A 10755-nucleotide genomic window follows, 5' to 3' on the forward strand; every position below is an offset into this window, starting at 1 on the left:
GAGGCAAGGAGACAGGAGGAGGAGAGAGTTAGAAAAGAGGAGGAAATGAAAGAGGAGGCAAGGAGACGGGAGGAGGAGAGGCGAGAGGAAGAGGAGAGGATTAGAAAAAGGGAAGAAAATGAGAGACTAGAAGAGGAGAGGAGGAGACTAGAGGAACAAGAAAAGAGGAGAATAGAAGAAATGGAAATAATTAGGAAGGAAGAGCAAGAAAGGATTAGAAAGGAGGAGGAGAAAAGAGAGAGAGAAGAGAGGGCTAGGAAGGAAAAGGAAGAACTTGATCGAGTTAGGAACCAAGAGGAACAAGAAAAGAGAAGGAAGGAGGAAGAGGAGCGGGTTAGGAGGGAGGAGACGGAAAGAAAAGAAGCTGAAAAAAAGCAGAAAGAAACCAAAACGATCGAGCAAAAAGTTGCCAAGAAAAAACTCAAACTAATTCCCACAGAAATCCTTTCCACTAATCCTTTTGATGAAGACTTCTCTCCGTCTGAGTCATCGTCCAGCTCTGCTCCTGAACCTCCCATCTGCTCAACGAAATCTGAAACTGTTCAAAGGTCAGTTCAGGCCAAACATACACACTCTGTATGAAGAATTCACTGTGTGAAACTAAATATTAATCAAATGAAAACTAAACATTGATTTTTCTACATATTGGCATCATAAAATTGAGAGATTTTAGAGGAAACTGAAAAGTAGAAAGTTCTTGAACAGTTTTGTCCTCATCACTACGCTCGCTGCATTTGTTTCTGCAGATCTCGACTTCCCCCATGACAGCAGAGAGGAAATTGTGTAAAGTTCTTCCTCTTTTGTTGCTTTCCACGTTGCTCCAGCTCTGCATCCACCGCACTTCCTCTTCAATTAATCATCATTTTTGGAACTATCTGGTTTGAACTTTAGAAAGTTCAGTCGGCTGTGCTCGCATGTTGTTGTGGTCGCTGACCTGGAAAGATGATTTAAGAGTGTTATCAGCAGAAATCTCATAGTCAGCAGAAAGCCCAAAGCAAAGAATCAAATTGGTTCAAATGCTGTTTTAATGTGGGGAAACTACAGCTCTGCCAGAACCATCTCAGAGAAACTGTGGCTTGCTGTTAGTGAAGAGCCGTTTTAATGACTTCAATTTTAATTTTACTCTTTATCTGCACAACTAAATCCCAAAAAGTGCAACTGCTCTGCAAAAAGTATCCAACAAACCAAATCTTTTAAATCTTCTATCCGGCCGAAAAATGTTTTTGATCTTGTTTTGCAACTGAAGCAAGAGCAGAATGTTAGCCACTGGCAGATTATTTCACTTAATTTGCGGAGATTCAGACTATAATTTAATGTTTCACATCTTTTTAGATGGTTGGTATTTGCAGTGGTGATCACAGCTGAGTCTGCAGAGGAAGAACTGGTGTCTAAAGGTGTTTGACTCCAGTTGACCAATATTTCTGTTTGCCTTTTTTCTGGCAACAAGATTTAGAATCCTGTCTGCAGCTTTTGGTTTCAGCAAAACTGCATTCATCAAAGCTTTTAAAACAACTTTTTAAAGAAAGTTATGCTTAAAGACCCCAGATTCTTTTAATTTTGATTACATTTCATGAGATAAACAAGCTTTTAATATCTGCAGCAAAGTGACTAAACTCTGTTTATATATGAAAAGTTAGGTTATTCTTTAATTTATTGGTTTAAACTCTGGAGACTATTGCATTTTGATGCCAAATCATAACAGTTGTATAGATATTTCACGTTGTGGCTTAATAAATTATTAAATTAAATATTGGTGGTGTTTTCAGGGTAAAAATAGTCAACCCAAAAGGAAATGAAAATAAATTTGTATGTTTGTTGAAAAAAAATGGAATTTATTTCCGTGCACACACTGTTTTCTGGATGTTCCTTATCTTTATTTCAGTACAACTCAGAGTTCTCAGCACTTTTCTTTTTAAAGGCTGCAGAAAACTTGACACTTGGCATTAAAATTGCAAGGCTCTGGGTTTGTGTGTAGAGAGATCCGGACTCTGTGTACAGTCTCGCCTCACTGCATCGAGTTTCACATGAACAAGTGAAAATCTCTTCCCACTCTTGATTTGGTCTTATTTAATATTGCTGTGACTATACAGCACTGTAAACATTGAATCCCTGTAAATCTTTTTGTAGCTTCATTTGTTTAGCCTTTTTTGTGGAATTTCCTTTACAGCAGCTGAAGTTCACCCAAACATTTTCTGTATTCTGTGTTGAATTTCCAGATGCGACTCGGCGGTCCCATCAGTGACGAGCGTTTCCGCTGATGAAAAGGACCTGTTTAATGCTCAGCGGGAGAAAAGACCGGCTCCTAAACCTCCAGGAAGGAGCCAGCCTGAGAAACCGCGACGTGATCTGTCTGCACTACAACAAATTAACGAGCAAAGCAAAGAAAAAGATGTCCGAACGGTCAGCGTTCCTCCTCAGCGCTCGGTGCAAATGATCGCTCCGCTGAATAGTTCCTCCACCAAGCGCCCTGCACCATCCAGACCGCACTCTGTTGAAGAGCCGTCGTCTAACAAAACCTCTCACAGAGGTGTGCCTGAAACCAAACCAGTCAAAACTTCTCAAAGCTTAAACCCGTTTGATGACGATGAAAATGAGCTCGCAGCCCAGGACGATGTGACCAAATCTGCTGCTACCAGCCCACTTCACTGGCCTCCTGCAGATCCACAAACTGCTGACAAAGATGACACCTCTCCGGCAAAAGTCAAATCTTTAAAAGTGGCTCGTGCTCCTGCACCACCTCCTCCCAGCGACTCCTCCTCGAGCCCTTTGATTTATCCGAACGATGGAGGCCCCCTTACAGGTGGCCCAGACCCAACCATGCCAGACCAAGCATGTGATCCAGAACCTGAGGTTAAAAGGACCGTCCAGGTTCAGGAGAGTCCAAATAAAGACACTCAGCCTGCAAAGGGGCAGAAAGTGATGGTGGCAGGTGTGAAGGAGGAGGGGCCTCCTGTAAATTCACGCAGGTAAGACTGTTTTAGTTCTCAATGGAAGAAAAAAAATGTTAGTTTCATTTAATTACATAAAATAACTGTTAATGTTTCTGTTTTTATAAAATATCACCATCTGAGTTGATTGTCATTTGGAATGGAATCTTTGGTGTGTTTTAACTTGAATATCATTTTAATGTTATGGGGAGGTTGATGTGTAATATTTAGAGGACATCACACACAATCCATTTTTTAGATGTTAAATGCATTTTATTGTGTACTTGGGAGTCTCTATAATGCAGAAAAGTTGAATTTAGTATCTCGCTTTGCTGCGCAGATATCTTTATATTCTGTTTGGCTCATATCTTTATCTGATTTTTGTGAAAACATACAATTAAAGAATTATGACATGAAAGACAATGGGTAATATGCAGGCTTTTAAAGAACACAAGTCTAGACTAGAATCATTTGTTGTAATGAGAACTGTCACCATATTTGGTTAAACCTTATAAATGGCACGATACAAGAGCTTAAAATTGCAAGATACAGTATGTTAGTGTTCATAGGTGTTGAGGATGGCTGAGGCACTGCTACATCTAAGTTTAGGTAAATATTTGTAAAAACTTTTTTTAAAATATTTGTAAAATTACCAGATTTATAACCTTTTACCTGTGGTTAAAGATGATTACCTTTGGCAGCCATCTTGAACAGGGTTAACTATTATAGCTGTACACTCAGTGGTTATTTACTGAGTTTTAAAATATGCCCATTTGTTCATGAGACTTTTTGTCAATGCAGTAGAATAGAATAGAAACAGCCTTTGTTGTCCCGCAGAGGGGAAATTTAGGTGTACCAGCAACCGTAGATACATCAATTCACAAAACGATATATTGCTGTGCAACAATAATAGTAGCAATAATAGAATAAAAATGATAAAAAATAAAGTACCGTACAAGACAAAGATAAAAACAAGATACTGTCCATAAAAATGACAAAACAGTAATCACAGACTCATGATCCAAAGGGGCGTGCAAGTGAGTCAAATTAAGTAATTTCTAGCGGTGTGTGTATATAATGTGCCTGTGTGTTAAATATCATTAAGGGCAGGATATTTACAGTACAGTGTTTCAGATGTGCAATAGCCACAAGAGTGTTTACGGTATGTAATGACTGAGAAACCGAGTTGTGATGAGTGCCCAGGTACACATACAGACACAGTGACAACTAATTTCCTCTCATTAAGCCATAAATATTCTAAAGTTTTCCTTTTATCTTTTGTCACTTTAGACTTCAAACAGTAAAACCTCTTAATCCCCTGGAAAAGCAGCCTGCCTCTGTTCAAGAGGAAAATAACAAATCCTCAGGTCTGGATTGTGGCAAAGTTCAACACAACACTAAGGTATCTTTATTTAAACCAAATGTGGATATTTTTTTTGTGTTTCTATTATCAGTGGTGAAGATATTTAAAGCTTTGTGTTTTATACATGTTCTCTCCCCCCACAGGTGATTACAGGGCCATACTCTCAGCTGACTCGGGAGGAACTGATTTCCTTGGTGCTGAAACAGGAGAAGCAGCTCGCCGACAAAGACAAAAAAATATCCGAGCTGGAGCTGTACATCGATAACCTGCTTGTGCGCGTCATCGAAGTCCAGCCAAGTATCCTCATGTCTATGAGTTCTATAAAATAGGCCATGAAAGAGTCGGCTCCTTGGAGTCTGATCCTCAGAGTTAAAGATGAAAACCTCGGCTTTCAAAGACTCTGATCTCATTAGAAGTGGCGTCTGTGGAGTGGTTTAGTTTGACCTGAACACGCTTTTCAACTGAAATCAAAAAGTAAAGATGAAAATAAGTGAAGATTGAGTTGCTTGGGATTTAATTATACAAATGTAAATTAGCTTTTTCTTCACGTGAGACTCTTAAAGGACTTGTATATTTGTGTGTTTGAGGCTTTCATGAGGCACATTCATTTCTTTACAGCATAAGATACATATTTTTTCTAAACGAATGAAAGCCTTACTTAATATGCATTGTAAAATGTCTTGTAATCCTGAAAGTCACAGTATTCTATGATTCTTGCTAACTTCAACATAACGCACTTTCAACAAATAAAACACTGAATTGTTGTACTGTACTGAAGTTACTGATTTTAAATTATATTTGCTAAATAAAGTGGAAAAATAAACACTTTTTTGTGATTTATTTGACATTTTTTCTGTTTCCCCCTTTCAGTAACCCATGCTTTTATAGGGATATAAAAAAATTAAGTTACAAAACAACCACCAGCTGCAGAGTATAAAATGTATAAATGAAAGTTTTATGTTGTTGAAATGTAGAGAATAAAAGTGGAAAATTTTTGGTCTAAATATAGCAAAAACTTGCTGATCTAAATATTTTAAATAGATTTCATTACTTGGATGTTTTTCAACCCTGGTCCTCCAGGCACACTGCCCTGCATGTTTTAGAGGTCTCTCCCTGCTTTGACAGCTCATTCAGATGATTCCAGATAAACAAAAGCCTGCTAATTATTATCAACTGAAATCAGCAGGGAAACATCTAAAACATGCAGGGCAGTGTGCCTTGAGGTCCAGGGTTGAAAATCACTGCTTTAAACAGTTATTAATTTAATTTTTTTATTGTAAGTTATCTCTAAATTTCAGTGTAATCAAACATTCACTTAATGCAGCTTTTCAATTTTCTTGCTTTAGTTTCTTGTTGCCTCGTTCTGGTGTCCAGACTGAGAAAATGAAATGTAAAAACAGATGTTATAAAACTGAAGTACAACTCGGGTTAGTTAACAGGGGTAACTGCTTTTAGCAAGACATTTTTAATTATTTTTGTTGAGACATAAGTAAAGCAAAAGACTGAGTAGAGTTGAACAGCTCAGTGGACAATGCCACCCTATTGCTTTTAGTTGTTCAGTAATCTCATTTACTTAATATTGTTTTGTTTTATTTGAGTTTATTTTATTCTGACGATTGATTCAACAGAGTCCTGGTCCACGTTGACATAAAAAAGACAAGACATACATGATACACAACAAAATGATCATTGTGGTTTTGTTTTTAACCAATTCCGGTGACAAGCGGAACCTTTGTGTTTCTGTTGCATCTACCCGGACACATTTAACCTGTCCACACAGAGCATAGTTTGTTGTACGCTCGATCTGAGATGCTGCAGGAACTTGAAGCGTGAAGTATTTTTGATCCATTATGTCTCTGGTGGGTTCTTGTCCGAGCTGCGGCTCCTCCAACATCGTGGACGATGACCTGTACGCTCAGGCCCAGCTGGTGTGCGCGGACTGCGGCTGCGTGGTGTCCGAGGGGGTCCTGGCCGACGACCCGGTCGGAGGTTCAGGTAGTGTTCAGGTTCAGTGCACCTGTCTGGCTGAGATAAGAAATATTCACAAGTATATAATTTCTTGTGCTCAAAGAAAAACAAGCAAAAAAAAGTTTGAACCTTTGAGATCTATAAACTTGCACGAAGGAAATATGTTTCACATATTAAAATACAAAATAATAATAAATGTTATCTTGAGCATTTGGCTAAGTTAGTGTTGTTGTTTTTCCTTGTTTTTTCCACAGATGTCAGCTACAGCAGAACCACGGCTGTGACAAAACAACCCTGTTTAAACCATAGAAAAGGTGAGGTCTTACTCCCAGACAAGGTTTTATTTGTTATCAAATAGTGACTTGTTTTAAATTCATACATGAATGTGCAAAAGTCTTCAGCCAACCTAATTATTCAGTTATTTTTAGGTAGTTCTCCAGGCTAACTCTTTGCTAAGCTTGCTTGAACAATTGAAGATTTTCAAACAAAATAATCAATCCCATTAATATAGTTTGGATAAAAAGTCTATCAGCTAAAACCACTGTTTCAAAATATACAAAAGTGTTTCTTGGTTGTAAAAATGTATAAAAGCATGAAGGAAGGCTGAATGAAAAGATTTGCACGGTAATACTTTGCCTTTTTTATGCAACTGAAGGTCTGGAGCGTGTGAAAGAAATATGTCGGATTCTGAGGCTGCGCTTGGAAATTGAGGATCTGGCGCAGACTTATTTCAAGCAAGCCTTTGAGCACGAGAGTTTCATCAGAGTAACCCTTCAGAAGAAGGAGGTTCTGGCCGGTTGCTGCGTGCTCCTAAGCTGCAGACAGCTGAACTGGCCGATTACCATCGGAACCATCAGCTGCCTGCTGAATGCTGACCCAGCTTTGGTCGGAGGGGTTTATCTGGAGATGCTCAAGATCCTCAATGTTGAGCCGTCCACCCTCAACATCACTGATGTCTTAGAAGCTCACTGTCGGGAGTAAGTGATTGGAGTGTTTCTTCACAATATGACAAAAGACTTTTCATACATTTATAAATCTATCAAGACTTATTAAATCCTATTTTGATCCATCCCAATTAGGGATGGGTAGTTTACTTTTTTAATATTCAAAGTTAAGTCAAAGCAATTAAAGTAGGCAATTATGAAGAATTAACACAATAGTCATGGCAGTTTTCTAGTCTGCAGTTTTTCTACCTGAAGTTGATAGTCCATGTTGTTTCGTAACCACTCTACCCAGCTTTGTATGGTATCGTAGTTTATTTTGAAAGGATTATAAAGTGGAAACTTTGGTCACGGGTGAGTTCAGCTTTCTTGCCAGGATACTGCAAAATGAAGGCTTATGACTTATAATCCTTCATTTTCACCAGTCTAACTTTTTATAATTTATAAAGATCTACGGATAGCAGGATTAGCATCCGCATATGCCTTTATACCTGCAGCTTTTGTACCATTAGAGGGTTTTTCAGGTGCAGAACCTGGTGTGATTGAACTCTAAACCACTGCAAAATCCAAACATTGAGATATGTTCATTTTTCATCGAAAACATAAAATGGGTAACGGTCTTAAATCATTAAGCAGAGCTTGAGATAGCGCTCGTCGAGATGCTTTTAAACATCTTGTTGTTGTGCTACAGTAGAATTACTCCTCACAAGTAAAGAACAAACGCAGCACATGTGAGAAACACAAATTACTGCCAGATGGATTAATGTGTTGAGGTTGCTGGTAGACAGGCGAGAGGGGTGGGATTAGGCAGGCCTTACAAGCCTGGTATGCTTGTTTGTCTTTGTGTCTATGGTGTATAATGATGTGATTGTGATGCTGTATTTCTGAGTGTTTTATGTGCTGCAGAACAGGAACCTGCTGTAAAACAGCAATTATGCTGAGTCAGGCTTGATTTTTAGTAATCTTTTCCTGTTGAATCAATAAATCAAATAAATCAACCAAACTGGATAGAAATGGACAAATTTGGACCATTTTTATGCATAAAATGCCCATTCATCATTCAAACATCACAATGCTTTCTCATTATCATTAAATGAGTTTTATTAGTCATTTTAAGTAGCTGTATACCTCACTCCAGCATAGATTTATACATTACTGTAGGAATGTGCGAAATGGCAAAAAATTCATATCACGATATACATTATGATGAGTGGCGGTAACGATATATATATCACAATGTAAAACTTATAATAGAAAATAAATAAATCACACATTAATTGAGTGGAATAAATATGTATAGGTAAAAAAATTTAGACCTTAAAATCTCCTTTTTTAAGGGACACTTTAAAGTCTTTAAACACACACACACACACACACAATAATGTAATAGATATCTGCATCCATTGGGTGTTGTGTTTGGAATAACCTGCTTTGTTTTAAGGTGGTAAAACAAATTGATTGTATTTATTCCTTTCTACACACTTTGCAGATAATTTTTTTCTGCACTCCACGTGTGCGCGCTCCGGCGGGGTGACAATCATCCCGTTTATGCTTTACTTTCTTTTTTTTGGAAAGACAGTCTGACTGTCACAGCGCTTCCCCGCTGTACAAGGAGACAGGCTGAGTTTTATCGTCGCGCATTCGGCCGTGCGGCGTCGCGCTATGACCGCAGGAGAAATGAGGTACAGACTCAGCGAGCTATTGTGCGTCCTGGAGCACTACTTACCTGCACTGACATTCGCCTCGCTGCGTCCATGTGCTGCGGCGCGCGCTCCTCCCGCACCAGGCAGTGTGGTCGGTCGGGATCCGACCGGAGTACGCACCGTCACGTAAACAGTTCTGCATCACACACCCGAACCAGGTCCGGATAAGTTATGTTTTTTTTCCCCTCTTCATTTGCGCTCTCAGCCACGCTGCTTCCCGCTTCTTCTGTTTTGACTCCAGCTGGTTACATCATCAAAAAGAATTGCGCGGTTGGCCGGTAGACTACAGATCTCTATCATAGGACAAATTTATATCGTTTCTACCGTATATCGTTTATATCACGCATTCCTACAGTACTGTATATTTATTTGGGAAGTACAGATGTTTATTTATTCTTAACTCGCATATTTCATTCTATTTAGCCTGAGGAGCTGCTCAAATCTGCTTTGATCTTTGTTGATTGTGCTTGATTATGTCTTCTCTTTGAGCTTCTTGGTAAAATATAAATTTATCAGAGATCTAAATGTTTTATAGATGCTCTTTAATTTTTTATTATTTGGCAAAAGTCTCACAGATTCTTTTTTTTTTAAATCAAAGGGTTACTATAAATCTTTTTGATTTTCTCTGACAGATACAAAATAAGCTCCTCTCACGTTCCAGAAGAATTGGCTGAGGACTCGAAGGATCTGATGAAACGAGCCGTGGCGCTGGTGGAGCTGGCAGCACACTCCTGGATCGTTACGGGTCGGAGGCCCGTACCCATCATGATGGCGACGATTTATTTGGCCTGGCAGTCTTTGAACCCCAATAAGCTTCGTTTAAAATTCTCCCTGGGGAAGTTCTGTCAGCTAGCCAAAGTGCAAAAGAGCAAACCTGCTTTGGCTAGGACAGCAGAGTTAAAGGAGACGTTGTGTAAGCTAGGAAAGGAAATTCCCTGGGTTGGGGAAACAGTGACCCCAGGTAATGTCGTTAAGCTAGTGGGGGATATTCTGGAGCACAGGTACGTCCTGCTCAGCAGGGCTCTGAGAACCCACGAGGACACCATGCAGGCTGAGCATCAGAGCGGCCCTGTTGACCCTCCAACAGGAGAAATGGTTCAGATCTCTGAGCGTGTGGATCAGACTGCTGCTGCCTCCTCTGTGGAGCAGCTCTGTTCGAGGAATGAAAGGGACAAACAAGCAGAGGAGGGAGACGCTCCAGACTGTGAACCAAACTGGGGTAAAAGGTTACTGTTTGCCCCACCGTGTGTGATTCATGCTAAGAAGAGGAGAGTGGAGCAGCCGATGCTAGAAGTAACTGGCGATGAGGAAATCTCTGACAGTGAGATCGATTCGTACATCCGCTCCCCTCGAGAAGTGCGGGACTTCATCCGAACTCAGGAGGTGCTGTCATCGTCCAGCAGCGGGACTCTTTAGACGGTGCTTAAATATATAAAGCTTAAAGGACACTTTCTGCAATAAAATGTGTGCGTGTGTGTGTACTTGTTTTGCCTACAGAGTGAGGACCATTTGTGCCATAGTTACTCTCAAAGTGAGGTCTTTGATGTAAAGTGAGGACCTCTTCAATGTCCTCACTTTGTTTGCAGCTCTGCTGTGCTTTACTAGTTTAAAGGTTTGGTGTGAGTTAAGTTTTGGTTCAGGTTAGGGTTAACTATAGACCAGTAATGGTTAGTTTTAGGGAAAATATCTGGGTTAGGCATAAATACAGTTACACAAATGAATGGAAGTCAATACAAAGTCCTCAGTTTGAAGCAAGTACAACGATGTGTGTGTTATAAAAAGTTTTTTTTATGTATTTGTTTTCATTAAAGGAAAATGCAAAATAAATAAAACATGTTTTCTTACCTATAGCT

The 10755-nt window shown here is 39.4% G+C and overlaps 2 protein-coding genes across 2 annotated transcripts in view; both read left to right on the forward strand.

The window, feature by feature from the left end:
- Nucleotides 1-5116, forward strand: part of rab11fip1b (RAB11 family interacting protein 1 (class I) b) — a 16498-nt gene extending 11382 nt beyond the window's left edge. The window contains exons 4-7 of the mRNA XM_014003661.1: nucleotides 4-548; nucleotides 2217-2966; nucleotides 4218-4329; nucleotides 4434-5116. Coding sequence (XP_013859115.1) covers nucleotides 4-548; nucleotides 2217-2966; nucleotides 4218-4329; nucleotides 4434-4619 — 1593 coding nt within the window. The 3' untranslated portion in view covers nucleotides 4620-5116. The remainder of the gene's footprint in view (nucleotides 1-3; nucleotides 549-2216; nucleotides 2967-4217; nucleotides 4330-4433) is intronic.
- Nucleotides 5117-6052: 936 nt separating this feature from the next.
- On the forward strand, nucleotides 6053-10379 carry brf2 (BRF2 general transcription factor IIIB subunit). The gene is made up of 4 exons (XM_014003780.1): nucleotides 6053-6285; nucleotides 6513-6572; nucleotides 6914-7235; nucleotides 9535-10379. The coding sequence occupies exons 1-4, from the start codon at nucleotides 6141-6143 to the stop codon at nucleotides 10316-10318; spliced, it is 1311 nt and encodes a 436-aa protein (XP_013859234.1). The 5' UTR covers nucleotides 6053-6140; the 3' UTR covers nucleotides 10319-10379.
- Nucleotides 10380-10755: the final 376 nt, after the last annotated feature.

The sequence above is a fragment of the Austrofundulus limnaeus genome, unplaced genomic scaffold (genome assembly GCF_001266775.1).
Source record: "Austrofundulus limnaeus strain Quisiro unplaced genomic scaffold, Austrofundulus_limnaeus-1.0 Scaffold20, whole genome shotgun sequence".
NCBI classification, from domain to species: Eukaryota; Metazoa; Chordata; class Actinopteri; order Cyprinodontiformes; family Rivulidae; genus Austrofundulus; species Austrofundulus limnaeus.

Excerpts from the sequence above, each read along its gene's own strand:
- brf2 (XM_014003780.1), top strand. The coding sequence starts at position 6,141 with ATGTCTCTGGTGGGTTCTTGTCCGAGCTGCGGCTCCTCCAACATCGTG. Across the intron at positions 6,573-6,913 it reads CTGTTTAAACCATAGAAAAG|GTCTGGAGCGTGTGAAAGAA; the intron begins GTGAGGTCTTAC and ends ATGCAACTGAAG. Across the intron at positions 7,236-9,534 it reads TTAGAAGCTCACTGTCGGGA|ATACAAAATAAGCTCCTCTC; the intron begins GTAAGTGATTGG and ends TTTCTCTGACAG.